Consider the following 24,438-nt stretch of genomic DNA (forward strand, 5'->3'; position numbering starts at 1 on the left):
GAACTGGAGCGACCCTGATGCCAGAACTCTTGTTTGTGGGAGACTCAAAGAAACTGGAGGGACAATATAAAAATTACAAAACAAAATCAACAAAATTACTAGTAAAGTATTAGAATCATAGAATCATTTAGGTTGGAAAAGACCTCTAGGATCATCAAGTCCAACCGTAAACACAGCACTACCAAGTCCACCACTAAACCACATCCCTAAGCACCATAACTACACGTCTTTTAAATACCTCCAGGGATGTTGACTCCACCACTTCCATGGGCAGCCCATCCCAATGCTTGACAACCCTTTTGGTGAAGAGATTTTTTTCTTAGTACCCAATCTAAACGTCCCCTGGCACAACTTAAGGCCATTTCCTCTTGTCCAATTGCTTGTTACTTGGGCGAAGAGACCAACACTCACCTCACTACAACCTCCTTTCAGGTAGTTGTACAGAGTGATAAGATCTCCCCTGAGCCTCCTTTTCTCCAGGCTGAATAACCCCAGTTCCCTCAGCCACTCCTCGTAAGACCTGTTCTCCAGACCCATCACCAGCTTTATTGGCCTTCTCTGAACACGCTCCAGCACCTCAATGTCTTGTAGTGAGGGGCTCAAAATGAACACAGTAATCAGGGTGTGGCCTCACCAGTGCTGAGTACAGGGGCACGATCACTGCCCTGCTCCTGCAGGCCACACTTCCTGATACAAGCCAGGTTGCTGTTGGCCTTCTTGGCTACGTGGGGCACACTGCTGGCTCACGTTCAGCCGGCTGTCAACCAGCACCCACAGGTCCTTCTCCTCCACTGGGCAGCTTTCCAGCCACAATTCCCCAGGTCTGTAGTGTTTCATGGGGCTGTTGTGACCCAAGTGCAGGACCTGACACTTGGCCTTGTTGAACCTCATGCAATTGGCTTCAGCCCATCAACCCGGTCTGTGCAGAACCCTCTGCAGAGCCTTCTTCCCTGACGCAGATCAACACTCCTGCCCAACTTGGTGTCTTCTGCAAACTTAGTGAGGGGGCAACTTGATCCCCTCGTCCAGATCATTGATAAAGATATTAAACAAAACTGCCCCAATACCAAGCCATGGGGAACACCACTTGTGACTGGCCACCATCTGGATTTAACTCCATTTACCACAGCTCTCTGGGCCCGGCCATGCAGCCAATATTCTACCCAGCGAAGAGTAAGCCCATCCAAGCCATGAGCAGCCAGTTTCAGCAGAAGAATGCTGTGGGAAACAGTGTCAAACGCTTTACTAAAGTCTAGGTGGACAACATCCACAGCCTTTCCCTCATCCATTAAGTGTGTTACCTTGTCACAGAAAGAGATCAGGGTAGTCAAGCCACACCTGCCTTTCATAAACCCATGCTGTGCTGACTGGGCCTGATCACCTGGTTGTGCTGTACATGCCATGTGATGGCACCCAAGATGATCTGCTCCATAACCTTCCCCAGCACCAAGGTCATGCTGACAGGCCTGTAGCTCCCTGGATCCTCTGGCCCTTCTTGTAGATGGATGTCACGTTTCCTAATCTCCAGTCACCCAGGACCTCCACGGTTAGCCAGGACTGCTCATAAATGATTGAAAGCGGCCCAGTGAGCACTTCTGCCAGCTCCCTCAGTACCCTTGGGTGGATCCCATCCTGCCCATAGACTTGTGTGTGTCTGAGTGGCGTAGCAGATCACTAACCATTTCCCCTTGGATTGTGGGTGCTTCGTTTGGCTCCCTGTCCCTGTCTTCCAGCTCAGGGGGCTGGGTACCCAGAGAACAACTGGTCTTACTATTAAAGACTGAGGCAAAGAAGGCATTAAATACCTCAGCCGTTTCCTCATCCTTTGTTACTATGCTTCCCCCCATCCAGTAAAAGATGGAGATTCTCCTTAGCTCTCCTTTTGTTGCTAATGTATTTATAGAAACATTTTCTATTGTCTCTGACAGCAGTAGCCAGATTAAGTTCTAGCTGAGTTTTGGCCCTTCTAATTTTCTCCCTGCATAACCTCACAACATCCTTGCAGTCCTCTGACTTGCCTGCCCCTTCTCCCAAAGGTCATAAACTCTAATTTTTTTCTGAGTTCCAGCCAAAGCACTCTGTTAAGCCAGGCCAGTGCTCTTCCCCACCGGCTCATCTTTCAGCACGTGGGGTCAGCCTACTCCTGCACCTTTAAGATTTCCTTCTTGAAGGATGTCCAGCCTTCCTTTGCCCTCCAGGGCTGCCTCCCAAGGGACTCTGTCAACCAGTCTCCTAAACAGGCCAAAGTCTGCCCTCTGGAAGTCCATGGTGGTAGTTCTGCTGACTCCCCTCCTTACTTCTCCAAGATTTGAAAACTCTATCATTTCATGATCACTATGGCCTCCAACCATCGCAGCACCCACAAGACCTTTGTTCGCAAACAACAGGTCCAGCAGGGCGCCTTCCCTAGTTGGCTCCCTCACGAACTGCATCAGGAAGTTATCTTCCACACACTCCAGGAACCTCCTAGACTGTTTTCTCCCTGATATATTGTGTTTCCAACAGACATCTGGTAAGTTGAAGTCCACCATGAGAACAAGAGCTAGTGATTGTGAGACTTTTCCCAGCTACTTACAGAATATTTTGCCTGCTTCTTCATCCTGGTTGGGTGGTCTATAACAGACTTCCACCACATCTGCCTTGTTGGCCTTCCCCCCAATTATTCCCCATAAACACTCAATCCTATTGTCACCATCATTAAGCTCTAGACAGTCAAAACACTCCCTAACACACAGGGCTACCCCCACCATCTCTCCTCCCTTGCCCATCCCTCCTGAAGAGTTTTTAGTCATCTATTGCAGCACTCAAGTTATGTGTGCTACCCCACCATGTTCCTGTGATGGCAACTATATCATAGTTTTCCTGCTGCACAATGGCTTCCAGCTCCTCTTGTTTATTGCCCATGCTGCGTGCACCGGTGTAGATGCCATTCAGTTGGGCTATTGATCCCACCACCTTTTTGGGAGGAGAAGCCCTAATTCGTACGTGACCATTCTCAGGCGTTTCTGTTAAAGAAGAGGTAGTACAGCTTTTGCAAAGTGAAATGTCTGAAGGTTTTATAAGAACATGGATGGAGGGCTATGATCTAGTTAGATTTCCAAGAGAGTTTTGAAAGTCCTTAATCAAAGCTTTTTAAGAAAACTTAACAAACGGGGCATAAAAAAGAAATGACATGGCACAGATAAATAACTCATTAAAAGGTACAAAATAGAGGATAGAAGTAAATTACTGGTCTTCACAGTTGAGAAACGTGAGTTTTCATAGGTCTCTGTACTGGGACCTAAGCTATTCAAGATATCCATAAATTGCCTGAAATGAATTAGATTAAATTTTGCCAACAACACTAAGTCATGGAAAAGAAACACACTGAGCATTAGCAATTAAACAGAAACCCCAGCTGGTTCAAGTGGCTTCCACGCTGGAAAGAGTTGGAGACTGGGAGATTAGTAGGAATATTGTACATGCTTGCCTTGCTCTCATTCTTGGAGCATCTGCTATTAGCCACAGTGAGAAGCAGATCAAAGGTGCAGCCACTCTTGGAATCTTTGTCTTTAAGTACCAGTCCACAGTAAAATAGAAAAGTTAGTAAAGTCTACTTTGCTGGCAGCTCACCTAACATAACACTTCCTAATATATGTCTTGAAACTCTGAAAACTCTGTTCTTTAACCTGTATCTGAAGCAAGAGAAATTACTTTAAAATGTGATCTACTAAGAGCAAGATTGCAAAACTTTTAATATACATTAACTACAAATATAACGTACTTCAGATAATATATTTGGATTTATTTTTCATTTTAATTAGAAAACTCACATAATATTCAGAGACATTTAAATTAAAATTAAAATCAAGTGCAAAATCTCATGTATAGAATTCAGGGCATGTATAAATTTCAGGGCTCTCAAATCCAAGAACTTCTCTTTTACAGGTGTATTTTAAGGCTACAGTTTTATCTGTGTAATTTCATCAGGCTTACAATTCATCTACCTCATTAATGAGCTCCAATGGCAAATAATCTGTCTCAAAAATCTTTTCATTATGTTGCATACAGCCATAAACATATTGCAAGGAATAATTTGTCTATGCTTATGAACACTAATCCTCAAATGGGAAATACATTAAAAACAACCTGTCCCTTTGAAGTGGTATGCCAACCACAACGTGTCTACCTACTTGCCTGTTGGCATTCTCTTTTATTAGTTTTTAGTATATCTAACTAAATGCTTTTTCAAGCAAAGCAAAATGTTTGCTTTTAGTGAAATGTACAACTTCCATTCAAAAGAATACTATGTGTGAATGTATATACATATACACAACATTTATAATCCAGTATTTATGTTGCCATCTCTATGTGTATTCCATATGAATGATACAATCACAGGTGATAACACTGAAAAAAGTGTCACAAAGACTCAAACAGATTAAAAAAATCTTACAAGAAAAAAAATACATGAGTAAACAAACCTGATCTGACTCTATTTAATTTATAGGTAATATGTTAGAAGAGGAAGGAATTAAAAATAATTCCATTATATAGAATGAATATTCCAAAGTATTATTAACACTTCAGAAAATTTACATCATCATGGGACTGCTTGATGAAAAACTCTACTCTTGTTTCATGCAGTACAATAAAGAGAATGACAGATAACTATGACAATTAAAATAATAACACCTTTGGGATCTTGGTCACAACTGGATACATAATACCAGATTAGAAAGACTAGTGATCTTGTTTGCCTATTAAATTAAATGACAATACAGACTTCTGTAAATAAATTATTTTAACATTGGCAAAAAAAAATATTTTACTTTATTTGTGAAACTTGCTTAATTGACCAGAAATATACCAAAATTTGTCATTTTTCAAAAGGCAAGTCATATTCCCTCTAATATTACTAGCTGTTCTTCTCAGTCCATCATACTGGCATTTATTTTTATTAACAGACCACAAGATTTTTTCATTTAAATAGAATGATACATTATGGAACAGGCCGTTCAGAGAGATGGTAGAGTGTCCTGGTTTCAGCTGGGACAGAGTTAAATTTCTTCGTAGTAGCTAGTATGGGACTATGGTTTGGAGTTTTGCTGGAAACAGCGGTGATAATGTGGAGATGTTTTAGTTGTTGCTAAGTAGCACTTACACTGGTCAAGGACTTTTTCAGCTCCCCGTGCTCTGCCAGGTGCACAAGAAGCTGGGAGGGGGCACAGCTGGGACAGCTGACCCCAACTGACCAATGGGATATTCCATACCATATGACATCATGCTCAGTATATAAAGCTGGGGGAAGAAGAAGGAAGGGGGGACATTGGGAGTGATGGTGGTTGTCTTCCCAAGTAACCATTACACGTGTTGGAGCCCTGCTTTCCTGGAGATGGCTGAACACCTGCCTGCCCATGGGAAGGAGTGAATGAATTCCTTGTTTTGCTTTGCTTCCGCATGCAGCTTTTGCTTTACCTATTAAACTGTCTTTATCTCAAACCATGAGTTACCTCACTTTTACTCTTCCGATTCTCTCCCCCGTCCCACCAGTGGGGAGTGAGCAAGTGGCTGCATGGTGCTTGGTTGCTGACTGGGGCTAAACCATGACATAGAGTCACCATCCCTGGAGTTCTTCAAAAAACGTGTAGACCTGGCACTTCAGGGCATGGTTTAGGAGACATGGTAGTGTTGGGCTGACTGTTGGACTTGATTCTAGAGAACCTTAATGATTCTGTGATTCTGTGGTTATTATTTATTTTTAATTAAGGAATGTAATATTCACCTTATTATTCTTTTAACAAATTTTCTTGTGTCAGAGGGCTCTATTTGCAATTAATCCTTCAGTAAGAAAGGGGTACAGGAATGCAGCTCCCTCTGGTGTCAGTCAGCGTCATTTTTTGTGACAGCCAAATAAAAAGTCTTGGAAGTGATGTGTAGTCCTTCCTCCCCCCAAGAATGTGCGTGTGTTTTGATAGTCTTTTTTGAACAATTATTTTCCTGACATTTAGAACAGACCTATAAGCTGAAAATAGAATACTAGCTAGTAGCTGCCAGCTGAAAACAGAATAAAAATAATACTGCTCACCACCTTCCTCATTTTTTTTTTTAATTAAGACCACCAAAACATGTACCATCCACTCCTGTTCCTTACTGTGGCAGTAAGTGTACAATGGCTTATAAAATCTGAAAAAGAGATTGGTAAGTTTTACAGTTTTCCTCTTTCACCATTTGTTTCTCTTAATTTGTTCTATCTCCTAATTTTCTCCCATAATTTCTTAAACATTTGCCCAGCATTGGCTTCTGTGCACAAATGAATAATTTCTAACTATCCAATACACTAATATGAAGGTGTACTAAAGTAAAAGAAATGTCATTTTCTTCTTGTTCTGGGGACTAGGTATATATCAGATGAACTGAAGTCACCTACAATCACAGATTAAGGTTTCGAACCTTATTTCAGGCTACTTAAACAAAGCACGGCAAGAAGATTCTTGTAAGTCTTATATATTGTGTTGTACAAATTCCTAGAATGACATTAACATGCGGCAGGATCAGGGCATAAATTAGCAGTCCCCTCAAACTCCAGTCCTTAAATTCACCTGAACTACAGCATTGTCTATGCTGTGTCCATTAGCAAACCTTAAGGTAAGGGCATTTAAACTAATCATTTTACAACACTAGATCAGTTACCACAGGATTTAGTTACAGGCTCTCAGACAAGGAGTGGGACATGAGTCCCAGAGCAGGACTCGTGGAAGAAGCCACTTCTTTGCTATCCTTTTGCATTTTTAAAGAAAAATTGTTCCAAACCCTTTGACTCCATCTAAACCTGAAACAGCATCCGCAGATCAGTTATGGCATCAGCAGCATGCAGGAACCATGGTGTAAATTTTAACGAGCTATCTGGATAAATAAATTGAGCACTTAAAGTACTCAATGTCATAAAACAACACCATTTTTGGAAATTCAAAAGGATGACTGGTAAATCTCAGCCCAATGCAAGATGCCTCAAGCAGGACAATCAAAATGAGACGATTGTTTATTGATGCCAAAAGTATTAATCTTAATTAATTTAGCCTTAACTAATCTGTCAGAAATCTGGAGCTCAGCGGCAGGGGGCGGGCGGGTGGGGTGGTATAACACCGTCTAATCCAACATACTTATAATTGGAATTAAATTATTAAAATATTTAATATATTAAATATGACATTATATCATTAAATGCAATGTATAACGAAGTGTTACTAATAGATTTAATTATTAAATGTTATCTTTATATTAAAATAGTAAACATGTCAAATATTAAAATAGTGAATATGTCGAAATATTATTTCAGTTTAAAAATGTAGGTAAGACACAAATTGATAAACTATCAGAAAGACTAAGCTAAGAATTCTGTCACCACCTATATGCTATCATTCCTTGATTTCTATTCAATCCCATTCACTCACTAGACAATATTTTTGCCCGCTACATTTTCTAAAAAATAAAAGCATAGAAGAAAAGCAGCCGTAAAACCTGTCTCATGTCCTGCTGCACAATTCCTTCCCAATATACTTAACACTATGCAAAATTACACTATTCACTTCTGAATAGTTCCTTTCTACAAAATATAGTGTTTATATTAGAAAATATTCTTTCAGGATAACTAGTTACCACATAAGCCGCTAACAATATATAATGAGGGTCCCTTTATAAAGCCAAACAAGAAAGTTAGAATTCTAAGCCTATTAATACATTTTTCCTCCTCCATTAATTCTGACACATAATTTAACATATCCATTGCTTGTTGATTCAGTTTTGGATCTTCACTACATTAATTTTATTTAATTGAATGTTTTAGCAAAAATCAAGGTATATTTGAGTTTCACTTGAAACCCTAGGCTTGTTTCTCCTCGGGATCATTTCAGTCTTCAGCTCAGTGGCTAGGAGATGGACTAAAAGCTACAAGACTGAACTGTCTCCCAAGCTTAGGACCTTGGGTAGATCCTTGAGAACTTTAGTGGCTATGGCTGAGCGAGCTCTGAAAAACAATGTACTAAATATAATTCAGTGATGCTAATTAGGAAACTATGATTATTTAGGTGTAAGGGCAGTCCATGACGACTGGATTTAAGGATTGTAACAGGAATATCAGAGTACTGAAGAGACAACTTGGTTCCTTTAGCCAGCAAAATTGAACCAGGCATTTATCAGACAACCTTACCAGGGTATCAAAAGCATCAAATAAACTCTGTTAAATGCCATCTCCAGAGCAGGCCTGATGCTTGTTGTTGACGTCCAAGAAGAAGTCAGCCTTTGAAAATCTCCAGTCATGGAGGTCTGAGATATCATTTCTTATCTCCCTGTAAGGACACCACCAAGTAAGCTGGCTGAGATTATCCATCAGGTATTTAGAAATCTTTGAAAGAGACTGCTGAGAGCTGAACATGATGTTGAAGGCACCAGTCCTAAAGATAATTTCACAGGGAAGTCTTGCTCTTTCTTTCCTTTTTTAATATCACCTGAATTAACAGCTCTATGTAGGCAAGGAATTAATAGCAGGTAGGACTTTTTTCTGCTAACACATAATTGTTTTCAATGAGAAACTACTGACCATTTGCTCATCCCCTCATTATCATTCAACGTGGACACAAAATAGCATCATATTGCCAACATTGCCACTGCTGGGGAGACAACATCAAGAAATTAGACAGAAGTCTGAGAGGATGGGGGGGGTGTCTCTGAAAAGCTGAGTAAGCATTTAGCTTTCAAGTCCATCAGCTCCCTTACCCCGTGTGCATAAGAACACCTTCTCTGGTGTTCCCTCACAATCATAGTAATAACTACGAAAGAGGGGTGACTAATGAAGAAATTTAACAGAGAATACTGACTATGCTTGTGAGCACAGTGAGAAGGAGGACTCCCAGGGCAGGACCTGCCGCAGGGATTCTGCTGGTTCTGGAATGCTGACTGAAGCTCTAGCTGCAGATCTGCAGAGACCTACCTCCGATCATGCAACATGCGGGGGCCTCACCATATGCTGAAGATGCTGTCCAGTCAGGATGAAGTGAGAGAGGCTGGTCTTTGAGCTGAAGAGGCCTGGTTCTAAAGATTAGTTGCAGTCCAGGCACCTTGCTGGTAAGTATTTCTGGAGATACATTTCCCACTTACTGAATGTTAACACCTTAAGCCATGCTGAACTGAAGGTTTTCCTGAGGTGAGAAAATGTCTCTCACAAGACAAGCAGTGTTTAAAATCCTCTAGGGTATGGCATGGTAAGCAAAAAATAAGGAAGAACAGTTAAAAGCATTTGAGAGGGGAAAAAAGGAGAGAGAAATAATATGCTCCAAAGTCAGGGTTTCACTCCTGAAAACTAACAAATAGGGGTGAGGAAAAGAAATAACTAACTAGGAGAACATGGTAAAAATAGGGAATAGTACAAAGAAAAGACAGAAAAGGGGAAAGGCTACTGAAGGTTCAATGTTAATTGAAAATTGTTTTCACTAACATATAAGGCACTTCAGCTTAGCAAACAGAGTTATGCAGCATTCTCCTTCTCTGTACAGAGGTAGAAGAAAAAAACGGAAATTACATCTTGTTATGATCCAGTAAAACTTCTGGTCTGAATGCCTGCAGTATAAGTATTCATTAAAGAAACATACTCAAAAGGAGAAATGTTCTCCCCAGGTGGAGGTGTCAGAGACCAGGGCCAAGAACAAACTCCATCAGTTAGGTTTCTTATGTGGTACTGAGATTCTGTGTACCAGGAACAGCAGAATAAAAGGAAAAACAAGATTGTTCAATAGCTGTGAACAAAATAAGGAGGTTACAAGAGAACATCTTCTAACAATGGCACAGCTGCACAGTGCTATCAGTTGCGTTTCACGTGTGCGTTTCACATGTAGCAGCTACTGCTGACATATTAATGTAAAGCTCTTTTCATTTTATATAAAAACACAAGAAAACAGAATTCCTGTCATTTAACAGGTATTGTTTCTGCAGGCATGTCCTACTTACACATAGTATCCAAGATTATAGAAACACAGTCCTGTTCAGGTTGAAAAGATCTCCAGAAGTCATCTAGTCCAACACCCTGCTCAAAGCAGATCCAATTAGATCCAGTTGCTTGACTGAGTTACAAATATCTCCAAGAATGGATATCTAACAACATACATGACGAAACTCTACACTTAGCTTGTCTAAATAATGTTTTTCCAGTATCGTTTAAAGTACTGGAGGCTTTAATTCCATCACAGCGCTCTTTGTCCATATCATATCAGAAGAAAGGTTAAGAATGGTTGGTCTTGAGAGTCATAATGGCAGGAAATTAATCCTCTATTTGACGGCCAGTAACTGAAAACCCTTAGAGGCAGAAATGACTATATTCTAATCGGGTCAAAGACCCTTCATTTAAATTTGCATAACTTTACTGTCAAAAGCAAAAGCAGCTTTAGTTTAAAGGAAATGAAACCCTACCAGAATGCTCAGTTTCTGCTCTCAGAGTGAAGGCTTGTTTCACCTACAACTTAAAGACTGATTCTCAAGTATACACATTATCCACAGAAAACAAGAAAGGAAGGACTGTAGAGAGGCTGGTTGCCAGGGGACTGCTATGAAACCATGCCTGCTGGCTGTGACTCACAGGCAACTACTAAAATTTATCTGCATGTCAGCAGGCCTCGCTGTACACCAGTAATAACGACATGCCAAGTGAAGACTGGTTATTTGTGTTTAAGCACGTGAGAGAAAATTCCTATGCCACAACTCCCAAATCTTTTTGAATTTATATTGCTACTAGAACAGGCAGAAAAGCTAAAAGAATTCTGGAACAAAATACTTTAACAGGTACTCATACCTTTGTAACATGATCTCCATTTTTGTAGAGCAATCCTTAAGGTTGCTGAGAAGTAAGGATTATTTTGCAAAACATGTTCTATTTAGTTGTAGAAAAAAATGGTTTTTTGCTGAAAACATACATGGTGTAACCCAAAAACTTACTTCAGTTGGTATAAACACTGCCTGTAGAAAACCTACAAACACCACAATTTTATTTGGAGGGAAGATCAAAAGATGGAAGTAATAGGTCCTACTCGTCACTGTTTAACTTACTTATTAAAAATTCTGAATGACCTATTCTGAGCTTGCTGCTGCAGAGTAAACTAGTGTAAAACAAAAGTAAACATTTTCCCTCCTCTTTTACCTTCCTGGTCATTTCCAACATTGCGTGCCTTTCTGACCACTTGTGAGTCACAAGTTCATGACAAAAACTCCTCTTCAGTGAAAACAGCTAACTTAGGGCTTATCCCTATGTATGCATGCTTCACACAGAACCACATTCCTTTTATGGAAAAGGAGTTTACATAATTACAGTTACACTCCCTTGAAAGTGTCTCTCTAACTGTGCTATACCTTAAGCAAACCATATAACAAATGTGGGAGCGTTCAATGGATACACTTCAATACTTTTTTTTCTCCATTAATTGAGTTCTTCCTGTTCTGGTATTGCTTCATCCTGACCTCTTCCTGAGCAGAGGTCATACACAATGTCAGGCATACGCTCTGTATACCAAGAAAACACAGCAAATGCAGCCAAATCTCAATATGTAAGTGCTGAGACCACGATGTTGAGTTACAAGTTGGTGTTCTTTAAAATTGAAAAACCAAGTCATTCAGGGATTTTTTTAAGGTCAAATGAAACTGCCAAGTGACTATCTAAAATGTAAATTTGGTATGCCACCTACGAAAGGAAATTCCCCTAGATGGACTATATACTCAAATAAGGATTTTTAAAACAAGCAAACTAAAATAAATGTATACAATACTAATAAGAGTGATTTGGAAGGGGAGGCTAGTACATGAGTGACTGGTGTGAGTAGGGCTCAGGGCAGAATGAAGCAAGACCACAGATGCTGATCATATACCACATCCTAATCTGATATGCTCTTGGTTCACTGAAAAGAATTTAAATAGTTCTTTTCCTTGCTGTTGCAGCAGATATACTAATAATGTTCATATTTAGGTGCTATAACCATTACTGTCTCGACTGCATAATTCAGCATCCTCAGTGTCTTCAACATAATAGCACCCCAACATATTTGAAAGGCTGCCAAAACAGAATCACCATACAGTATAGCATCAAACCAATAACCAAATCAATCTAATTAATAAATTAGGCTATATCACCTATGATCCCTAAGATACTAACAGAGCTGAAAGGCTTTTCACATTGTAGATGGTTACACATGTATGTTTTAATATTTCCTGTGTTGGTAGTCTTACTAATGTCCTAGTGGTTAAAAAGCACCTGTGGTGTTGGAAATTCAAAATGCTATCATGCTGGTTCATCTGACAACTTTTTAAAGTTGCTGTAACTTAGAGAAAAAACAACCCAGAAACCAGCCTTTTCAGAAAAACTCCTTCAGAGGGAAAAATTGTTGACAGAAGGGAGAAGAAGGAAGACAAATCTTTAGCTGTTTGAAATACTATGTAATAACTACCTTTCTGGGTTTATTATTTTAAAAGGCAACTACTTTTTTTTCCTGAATGACCACAATATAACTGAGGGTTTAAGTTAAGAGAATTAAGTAACCAGTGATATATTCCTCATTATGTCATATTCCCTACTCAAGAATTGCTCTAAGGTTAGCAATTACTGACTTTATTAACAACCAGATATCTTTTTCTGTCACGTTCCACTGGTAACAAAAATATATAGCTGAACAGTTTTAAGACGTGCTGATGGAAAAATTCCTGGCTTTCTTTCACCGAAGTCCATGCTAGTCACTAGCCACAAAAGGAGTACATTCAAGGCTCAGAGAATTTGAAAAGGTGTTCCTACTTCAACCACAGGAGCTATGATTGTAGAATACCTTAGTTCTAAATACAGCTATTAGGACAAAGTACTTACTTAGGCTACTCAGTTGTCTGATTATATTTGCCAAGGAGATATTGGTGACACATTCCAATTCATTCTTGATACCTCGGGGCAGAGCTGTGTGGCACAGGTGCCTGGGGTCTATGTTTCTTTTTACCAGCGGCATTCTGAAATGTATCAGAGGACCAGCAAACCTGTAAAGAAAGGAGACAAAATGTTATAAGTTTAATTATATTTTAAATTCAGATTATATTTAATTGACTAATCCTAACAAGACAAAAATACCTCCATAGCACTGATGGAATACATTGCTCTGTTAGTACATAAATATTTTCTTCTTTGCCCAGTGAAAGACTATTTCATTCTCTCTCTTTAAACCTATACCTGACTCAGATGCCGATGAAGTGATGATTTTTTACAGTTCATGCTTTTTTCTTTCCCCCGATCCCACTCCCCATGCCCCTTGCCCCTCCCCCCCACCCCCCCGCCCCAAAAGGCAGGAAAATCTTTGCAGCACAAAAACATTAAAGAATTATTTCCTTCCTGATGGACTACTTTCTTATGCAGGCCAGGGAAAGTCCAACAACAAATTCCTTTATTATAAGGGCGAAGTCAAACTAGTTGTCTACTCCACCTGAAAGATAGATATGATCCATTCATTATGTAATGTCATGTTACTAGCAGGAGTCACCCTTCTAGTCTAAACAACACTTCTAAAACATACCTAATCGAGGTAAGAAAAGAGAAGATGTTCCCCTTCCACCTACACTGCTATGGGCAATAAATTCAGCTAAGAATGAATCTTCCAAATACAAAGTCTCCTCGGTAAACTTGTAGTGCAAAGTCTTCCATTACTCAGAAATCCTACCCCCCCAGCCATTTCCAAATCCACATGTTAAATTAATCAAGAGTCTTTACTAGTTCTGCAGACAGCATAAAAATCATCTCAGGCGGTGAATCCCAGGCTTGTAATTTTCTGCACCCACGGCACTGATTGGAAGGAGTTTCCCAGGGGCAAAGTTATGCCTCTCATCTTATTAGTGCCACTTATTAAGAGCTGCCTGCTAAAACTTCTCTTGATGAAAAATGGATTCCCTAAAATTCTGTAATTTTCCCATCATCTGTCATGTAAAACTCTGAATGACCAATGCAGAAGTCCCATTTGATATGCAGAGAATGGAATGGATACACTTGGTATTAGTATAACTTAATCTGCCTTCCATTTGCGGAAGAAATTGCACTTTCTCCAGACAGCAAGGCAGAGAAGTTTTCCATAATGCAACTGCAGTCCTACTCCCTCAACCGGACAGCCTGCCACAGCTTCATCTGTCCTCTGCTTAGAAGCTTTATCCCAAAATGTTCCCAGGATGCAGCTAGGGCTTTGTGTTGTGCCACAGCATACATCTTCCCTACAGCACATACTTAGGCACTGTTATCTTTTCTTGGTCAAAATGGAGAGATTTTTTTGGATAACGTAACACCATCCACGGTGGTAGAGCTGAAACTTTGCTTACATAGAATGACATAGGGAATTTAAAGAGTCAAAGACAACTGTAATGAAGCATTTTCCTCTTGCAGACTTCTTAGATTTCTCCTTGCCACTTTTCCTGGTAGTATATTCTTTCACTGAAGCCAGGGCTCACAGCTGAGGGACCCAGGCAGGATCCTTAAGTCTACCTGAGAAACACCTTTGTGTTTCCAGGATCTGATTAGACTTCATTCACTGCATCTTAACACCATGTCTACTGCCCTTATTTTCTTGAGAGAGCGATAAAAAATATTTTATGCTTTGGAGGGACAAAGCCCAATGAAAATAATTTTTCTAGTCACTGGCTTATGGAAAAAGATTATAGAGTTCTTAAAATTTTGTAATTTAGTTTCTCAATATTAACAGTAAAAATTATGGAAGTGTGCACGGGACAGGGGTAAATTATAAGAACGGATTGTTATTTTTATTTTCTAGGAATATCCCAAATCTTTCTAGTCCCTAAATACGTGGTTATGGTTAAAGTGAGACTTCATACCTGCTAGTACAAGACACAGGTATAGCATGAAACAAGGCAGATTAAATGGGCCCCACCAGCAAGGCTTCTGCTGTCTTAGGAGTGCACAACCCCTCTCCCCCTGGGACAAGACCCTGAAGAAATCCTTAACTACAGGTTCATTATCATGGTTCCCCAACAGAAAATAAAGGAACCGTTCTGTCACTGTAAAAGAAACACAACAAATGATACGTGAGCAATGTTCTACAGAAGCAATTAAATATTAATTCCAGAGTTAAGCCCTTTCTTGATTACCGCTTTAATGATACTGTCACATAAACAGCACAGTAGGCAAGTCTTCCTAACAGAGGTCCAAACAAGTATGTAAAGAAATGTTTTCACAGAAAAAGTAAAACCTACATATAAAACAAACTGAAATAGTTCTTATTTCTATCCATCTAATACAGATCTTGGTTATAAAGGTAAAAAAAATAAATCTGTAAATATCAAGCATAAAAGCAGTGGAAGGCTAGTGCACTTCCTATCTTATATAATAAAAATGTCAGTAAGTGATGATACTGCTCTCCCTCCATGATTTTATATCATTTGTGAAAAAAATTGACCAATTTATAGCATGTATAGATTGTAAAGCTTCCAATGCTCAAGTGACAGATTCTTTTGAAAACTCTCTGTAATAGTAATAAAGAAAAAGAAAATCTTTAAAGTAATTTCAGCCAATTGCTAGCTAGATTTTACATAACAGCATTTGCGTGTGTACTGCCCTTTACGGGTCTCATTTGTCTCTAGGATAGACCACTTCATGAAATAGGTGAAAAGACGCAGTATTGGCCCAAACATTTTCCCCAACAGGCATGAAAAGATCCTGCACAAGCCAAGATTAAGCCTGAATTCACTCAAAATGTACAAATCTGAACATGAATAAGAGTCCTTTTAAGACAATAGAAATTTTCTTGCATTGACCTCTCTAGAATTTGCAGAAAATCTACTCTTTTACGTTTTTTTCTCCTCCAAAACCCATAAATACCATTTTCTAACACCTGAATAACACAGTTGTGGCTGTCCTACCCAACAATACAGTGTAAGAAGAAAAGGTAGCAGAGGGAACAGTAAGTATGGTAAAAGGTATAGTTTTAAAACAAGAATAAACTTGGAAAGGAAACGAACAACAAAAGATATAACTGACACCTTCCAAATTATGCATCATGTTTGAAAACTATGCAAAGCCTGAACACAGAATATTTCTCTGTTTCCCACAGAAGCAAGGACAAGGAGGCAACAAAGGAAAATATAACTCAAACATGCTTAAAACAAAGGAAAAGGCATTTCATACAATGTTTAATAAATTGTGGAACTCATTGCCACAGGATGCTGTATATAACAAAAATACCTGCTGGTAATTCATCCACCATGGACCACATATTCTTTGCAGTTTGTTGCAACCACTAGAAGATCTTGATGATTCTTCCCCAATTGTATTTAATGATGCTAGCACAGGGAGCTCTCACTCATGAAACAGATGTGCAACAGTGAACTGAACTTTACTGTACCCAAAGAATTTCTTCGCTCCTATAAAAGATGTCTTTACTAATACAGTTCTTATCAAGAAAGCTGAAAATTTTTGTAATCACTATACTTACTATTCAGTTTTAGAGCTGTGAAAGAGGAAAAAACAAAAACAGCATTGTTACAATCTGGTATATCCTTTAAGTTAAAAGCAAAAAAAATACACACACGCATACACTGCTCCCAAATCATACATCACCCAAGCCACTTGGGCAGCAAAGGAAAATCTCACTCCTAGATCATGAAATCCTCTTACCATGTTGCTCCCAAGTAAGCCCTGGAAACTGTTCATAACCCCAACCAGGCAGAAGAGAGAAGCAGCTTGTCAGTGAATAAGAGCATCCCCAGGCTGAAAGGTAGGTTACATGACACCCCTTCAGAGGCTTAGTTCTCCTCCTGTCCCATGGGTCTCAGAGTTCTCTCTCCCCTCAGCCCAAAACTCAGTGGAAGGGAAGGCAATCCTCAAACACGGGTATTTCCTCTTCCCTACTGTCCCATACAAATCTTTGAGGCAATTCTTAAGAAGCCGCACTAGTTTACACTCGAGTTAACTGGAAGCGCTTTATTCTATAGTGAGCTCAAACTGAAACTCCTCTTTACAAAGAGATGCCAATCTCTTTCCAGAGCCACTATTGAAAACTCTTCTCCCTCACTTCCTATGCATCCTTTGAAGCACTCTGAATCCACTTGAGAAGCCAACTCTAATCTTCTTTATAAACCCCTCTGCTACTTCAGTGGCACAATGGCTGGCACAACCTCACCCCCCACAAATATGCTGCGAGTACTAGTACAGAATATGAATGTGTGTACATCCTGAGTATCTGATGTTTTTACCAATCTCTCATGCTTTGATACATGACTTTTTAGGAATTAGGTAAAATGTTCCAGTTGCTTTTCAATTAATTCCTGTTACTTAAAGAACTGCAGAACAATGTCACTAATGAAAGCTAATTATAATCTTTTTAGAAGAACAGCTTTAACGAGATTTGACGGCACTTCTTTTCAAAAGGCAAGTTGTTTAGTGTGCTGCACAGCCCTCTTCACCTATTAGGGGCCTCACGGGTGACACTCTTCTATCTCTGCTGAGTACTTCACAAACACTGCTGGCAGCAGCTGAGCAACCTGCTCTCAGGGCACCTGCCCCCGTGCCCACAGCGCAGACCCCCAGGAGCAGCGCGGCTCCCACAGCTCCGACCAGGATGGTTTTGCCCTGCTGCTCGTGCCGAGGGAAGGCCCTGGGTACCTCCAGTGTAGGAAACAGCTATCATTTTCCCTTCATCATGCTCCTTTAGCAATATCTCAGAAGTGCAAGGTGTGGAGAAATGTTACATTACCAGAAGCTTGTGAAAAATCTGAAATGTCAGTTGTCACAGTAACAATACAGGTTTTCTAGGAAGCACAGTAAGACAAGTAAGAATGAAAGCACAACATTAACGTGGGGAAAACTAACTAACCTACCCATCAGTTTAACTGGTAATTAAACTGTACTTCAGTTTTCCTTTCAGAAGACTAATAAAATTTCACAGTCATGTGTCTTTTTAAATGAAAATTTACTTCTGATTAGGTTACACTTTGTCTTTACTAAACTTGCCATTATTGTCTTAGAATTAATGAAAGACATTAATCTATAATTGTTATATAATAAACCAATAACGCAGCACTGAATGTCCTTGCTTTCATAGGGTTAAATTTCATTCCAACCACTTCTGTAGCATATCTTTATGCCTTAATATTACCATATACCTCGTAATTTTCCTTTAACAATGTACAACAGCAATGCCTTACATATGCCTCGTTTAATTGATCATGTTCTAGCTGCTGGCAGAACATACCAGTTTGAAACGTAACAATCGATTTAATACTTCACCCACCCACTCTTAGAAACAGAATAGACAATAGTTTTTATATTTCCTTATACAATCATGTACTAACTAACCTACACTAAACAGACTTTGAGATAGAATGAAAGTAGCTAATAAAAATCTTCGAATGTATTAATGAACCTGGTAAAATCAGAATTGTATCAGTTAACAAAACAAGCTCATTCTCTTGTCAAATTTTCTTCTCATTATACTACAACACAGCATGTTATGCTACTTGCAGAAAATCCAAAGATCAGGATTTTATAATACACACCCCTACTATGAAAAGGTTAAGTGTGTGAAGACTTCATGCAGCTTGTTTCTCGGCAGCTCCCACTGCAAGATCAAGGTACAGGTAAAAGCTTTGAAAAAAACAGACACCAACAGTACAGTGTCCTTCAAGAAAGTAGGCCACTACCACCTACCGCTGAGTCAACAGAACAATTTTAAAACTCTAAAGGCAATTAACATCCTTTAGAAGATACTGACAAGATGACAACTGACATCTTACATTGACAATTCAACAGAAATCTGTTAAAATTACAGTTTTGTAATCCCTTCTGTTATGAACCATGTCACAGAACGAAAGATCATCTTCTTGGAATGCTTCCCTCAAATCTCAGTCTTCTGCAACTTAAGCTCAAAAATTTTTCTAACTGCAGATGACCAGGAAAAGATGACCTTATTGTAACTAAAAAGCAGTGTCAAAGAAAATAAATACTAAATATATTAGTAGAAAGTGATGTCGATATCACTGCTGTTTGAGTGTAAAATTAACAGTTTTCATTTTAATACTTCCTATATAGAATGTCTATTCAAAAAAGTTACACGTTTGGTCAGCATAAGGAGTAATGACTATAAAGGGTATGTAAAGGAAGCTGGTAAATTTTTTTTTTTTATTAATCCACAGAGTCATTAAGAAGTATTTCTTATTTGTAGTCACAAATACAAAAAATACTGTTCTTGAAGTAATACCAGTAACAGTCCCTCAAACATTGTCTTAATAATTCTGTTGCTCAACTGAAGATTAGATTATGCAGGGATGGGCTAATATGTCAATGGGCCACTGAAGTCTATCTCAGTAACACTGAATAAGGAAGTATTTGATTTGCAAGGTAATAATGAACAGAATTCTATCACATAAAATTATAAAATGTATTAAAAATGCATTTGTAATTTTTATTCTGTATTTAATATTGACTGACTTCTCTATTGTTTTCTCTGTAACAATTATTATTTTCTTCTTATAGAACAATCTGTAACCATCTCAGTACATCTGTCATGTCAGATAAGCAGAAAACAGAAAACAGTCACAAAAATGGGAAGGAGTTGAGTTCTACTAAATCTCTAAGGCATAATTACAGACAGTGCTAAAATATTGCTTTTCAACTACTACCATCCAGCCAATTTTCTTCCAGATGTGTATCATAAGACTACAGTCTCTCCCCCATGCATGCATGCACACCTGCACACACACAGGGGCACACTCACCTTCAAAGCACAGGGAGAAAACATTTGAAAATTATGGCTTTGATTACAGATACGAACCACAGCTACACCTACTTCCTTGCTGAAAGGTCTAAGTTTCACCTTTAGCTAGCTGAACAAATGAAAAAAGTGGCGGTAATTTTTTACACTGGAAAAAAACAAGTTCATATTTTCAGCTCTATAGTGGTTGTGACTATCAGGAAGCAGTATAATAAAAATGAAGGCAATTTTGGAAATTTATGGGTGAGCAGAAATGGAAGGATTAATTATTTGTATACTGACTTTTAAGAGCTTTATCTATGATAAATTAGTTCTTTCCCAAAAATCTTAGTTACTGTCACGGAGATAACTCCAGTGATGGCAGCAACAACAGAACTCCCAACATAGATAACACTGCAAAGTAAGACCCCCTAGTAACAGCACAGTAGCACTGCTAATGCAGCAAGTACAACTTCATGAACAGAAACAGCAGCAGTATTTCAGGGGAGAAAGCTGACATATCAGATAATTCATAACTACAGTGGCTACCTCAAGTTTTAGAGGAGGCAACAGCATATTTTCAGTAAGTGAGACACTGCAGTCTGGGTTGAATCAGTGAGCTACGTGCAGCAAAACGTAAGTGTCATAGCAAGCAGCAACCACTTTCTACTGAGTGAGTCTGTCCCTCAGGGCTTTCATACCACTTTCAGTTTTGCTGGGGAAGATCTTTCAAGCTTGACTCCAGCTCCAACCCGTTGTACGAGTTTGGGCTTACTTGGGTCCTTACACACTTGTCTGAAATTCCTCCCACCTGTGTTTTGTTTGCGCTGTCACTGGCCCCTCTTGTACCAGTACACAGATGACAGAGGCTGCCACCATCATTTATACAGTCCTCTCCTCCCCTCAAGCCCTAATGAAAGATTTCACTCTGATCACGCGTACAGAGCAAAAACCTAAGGTATGCTGAATGCAAGCAGAGAATATTCAGCTCAATATAGGTTTCTGTTTTCCCAATACAAGTGCAAAATACAATAGCATTAAATAAACAGCACGTGGATTTTGCAAATCTTGTCCTTTTTCTTAAGCAGAATTCATATTAATGAGGTGGAATGCAAGCACAAACAATTCAGAGCACAGCAGCTTACAAACTGTGGCTTTTTTAGATGGTTTCTTTCCACAAGGCTAAGCTCAGCTTGCTTTCGCATAACTGAAGTTTTTTCGTTTGTTTTCACCTCTCATTTCCTGGAATATAAACAAGTACCTACTGATTTGTCCATTTGTTAAGCATCGATTCTTTTAACCATGTTGCTTCCTTCATTTTTTCCCCACTACTGCTTCTATCTTACTATGGTAAATGACTTTTAAATGTAAACTGTTTATATAAAATTTAACAAATCTACAGGAAAAGCAAAAAAAAAAAAAAAATCCAGCCACAATAAGTGCAGTTATTTGATGTGTCCTGCTAATAACTGTAAAAACATTTCTGCTCATCTTAACAAAGAGACTATTTAAAACAAATTGCTCTTGGGGAAAAAAAAAAAATCGGGGTCAACACTACCTACCCTGAGCAGTAGGACTGCTGGGGGCAAGAAGGCACTATGGCAGTTGCATTGCTGGCTCAGAGGCAAAATTCAAGGAACAAAGTTAGATGTGACCCTGTTTAACATGTCTACAGCAGGAAACATTTAGACATACAAACTTCCTTTACATTAAATATTTTAAGCAAAAAAGATAGTGAACTTTTTTTTGGTATAACAACTTACCTCCACAATATATATATATCTCTAACATAAAAAACACAGAACACACAAAGAATAAAATTTCTGGTTCAAAAAAAATCCCTAGGTGTGTTTAAAGAAATCCACAACACTAAAGATTTCCAGATGTTAGATTAGAATTTATTGGTGTTTGGGATTTTTCCCCACCTTACAATTCTACTTCTTAGTATCTTTAAACTAAAACTTTTGTTACAAGTGAATAGTTCACAGGAAAGATGAGAATCATTGCCCCAAACAGGAACAAACTCTAATGATACCTTACTACAAAAAAAAAAAAGATTAATGAAATTCATATGTGTCCATACATTAATGGAGAAATATTTAAGTTATGTGGAACCACACTGCACTTTATTGTTAGGATACTAAACAAGGAAAAAAAATAGTGACTCCTTGCACTTGTATTTCTATTAAGCTTTTTGAAGAAGTTAATTTAAAAAATATAAAACGTATGCACAATGTATTTGCATTATATCCATGCACACACATACTGCTACATCTAAATAGAAGTCTTTTAATTACATGTAATATTTGAAAAAAGAGCGCAAAATTTCTTATCAGCATTACTAAATATTATTCAGATTACCCTGTACTCATTAGTTTTCTGCTAGGCAGCTCCTGTCAGGTCATTTGATTAAAAACAATTTTGGAAGTATCCTGGGTTCTAATTTAGGTACAGCCAAGAATGCTCAAATTAATTTTTGATTACAAGTTTTCCTCTGCTCCCCAAAGGCTAAAAATGTATTAATGCAAAACATACTATGTGATTTGAAATGGTTTTTTGAGACCTATGTTTTATCTGATGACATTTTTCTCTCAGCATTAATCTAGTCTTCCTGTTAACAGTTTCTACGTATGGTGTATAACACAAAAGCCCTATGATGGATTGCAACAAAAGCTCTTTATTATAGTCTTGACAAAGACAGATAACTAATCCAGTGTTAATTTAAAATCAAAACCTTAGTACCAGAACTAAGGGTACAGCTTCTGTGGTTTTAACATATCTATCATAACATACTACCTTTGAAAATGTTCTACAATTTTTCTTGAAAATACATATTCTATATATTAACAATTACCTTTGCTACATAGTCTTTTACCAGTTCAGGATAGACCTATTAAATGCACATGATAATTTTACAACTTAGTGTTACAAAATTTACCAAACGCATGTAGAATGAATGCCAATGTACTTCTATTGCACAGATACAACAACCTGCTTTTCAATGGACGGTATTTTGTGGCAGTAAATAATAAATATTTAAAGAAAAGGTACCTGAACTTCCCAGCTGCTAAGAAAAGTAACCCGGTGGGTACTGGGAAGATAAGGTGTTCCACCCTCGCTACAGCACCACACTCCTATGCTCCCCATCAGCGGTGCATCACCAATTTCCAGAACTCCCCACGCCGAGGGAGCCCCTGGGTTGCGGCACTATTGATCGCAGCCAACACCTCCTGTGCTGGGCTGCTTCGAAACAGGCTGGCCCTCACACAAGGGAATTAGAATTCAACACACAGTGCCCTGCCTTAACAACAGAGCTGTCCTTACAAAGGAAACACAGAAGCGCTCACCCCCGGTGACCAAAGCCTGCCCTTTTTCTCCAGACACAAGAGGAGAACCCCCTGAAGGCAGAGTGATTAAGAAATAATTATTCCTTTGGTACCAAGCTACAACTGGTAAATATTAAATTATGACATGCCAAAAATGAAAGCAATGAAAGCTGTGCACGGGTGACGAAAGGAGAGAAGGGGAATACAACAGTCTGTGCCTTTCATCATGTTGACCTTACTGCTGATTCTGAGAAGGAAACTGGATGCTAATGAAATAATAAATGTTGGGAATCTACAGTAGTAATGAGACCAACGTACAGAGGGCTGTGACTAAGAAACCTCATACCATGCAGGAGCTACTTATGCAGTTCCCATGTATTAATCCACCAGTGATACGCACTATACTAACTAGTACTCACTTACTAAACTAAATAGCAGGTGTCAACAATGACTATCAGAAGCTTTTCATGCTCAAAACATTACTAGAGAATTGAAGAAGTGCTGCTAGTGCTGCAGGAGCCAGAGATAAGCCATGCATTTAAAAAATGAAATTTACATTGCCGTTTATGCTATGACACCAAATGCCTAAATGCATTCCATGCTCTGATACCAAACCCATGAACAACAGATTGTTGGGTTTTATTTTCTTTTTCACGGTTCTGAAGTAAGAATTAAGATATACCATCAAGCTGGATGTACAGATGTGTAATAATCATCTTATTATTAGTGTCTGAGCTTCTTTGTAGATTAATTTTTCCCTCCTGTGAACAATAAAATTCCTTAGAAGAGGATTTGTTGCAAAAAATGTGAATGTGCATAAACAACATTTTGCCCTGTCTACTGCCATTTATGCTACTTAACATGTTTGAACAGACATGCTGCAGGAAAAATGGATTAACATTCACAGAGAAGTTGTTTACTTTTGAACAGAAATGTTATTAAATATTCAACAGTCCAGAAACACTGATGATTTATATTGTTGAAGGCTAGAAACTGATCATTTCATCTTTCACTCAGGATGTGAAGTGAAAGTCCCCACTGAAGTGAATAAAAGATTTGCTAAGTAAAGACTGGAGGACTCAGATGTGCCTTTTTCCTACCCAGTGCAGTGCTGTTTGGGACAATAATTTTTCCAGTATTTTTCCCATTCAATTTTCATCATTTTAGGTAGGGGGTTTTCAGTAATTTCTTGGGTAAACTCTTACAACCAACTACATCTCATACACAGGAAAATGTGTTAATTGTCCCTATTTCCCTCTTAATTTTGTTCCCCTGCAATTTCAGATTACACATATTAATTCTTATTTCTTGTTATTTTTAACTTTCAGCTATTTATAGATGTCATACCCTCTCTTTGCTAGCAATTCTACCAAGTTATA

The 24,438-nt window shown here is 38.7% G+C and overlaps 1 protein-coding gene across 5 annotated transcripts in view; it reads right to left on the minus strand.

The window, feature by feature from the left end:
• Positions 1–24,438, minus strand: part of WASF1 (WASP family member 1) — a 102,721-nt gene that overhangs the window by 19,133 nt on the left and 59,150 nt on the right. For all 5 annotated transcript variants that reach the window (XM_075087438.1, XM_075087437.1, XM_075087436.1 and 2 more), the window contains one exon: positions 12,872–13,032. In XM_075087438.1, the coding sequence (XP_074943539.1) occupies positions 12,872–13,004 (133 nt within the window). In that variant the 5' untranslated portion in view covers positions 13,005–13,032. The remainder of the gene's footprint in view (positions 1–12,871; positions 13,033–24,438) is intronic.

The sequence above is a fragment of the Phalacrocorax aristotelis genome, chromosome 3, assembly GCF_949628215.1.
Source record: "Phalacrocorax aristotelis chromosome 3, bGulAri2.1, whole genome shotgun sequence".
NCBI lineage: Eukaryota > Metazoa > Chordata > Aves > Suliformes > Phalacrocoracidae > Phalacrocorax > Phalacrocorax aristotelis.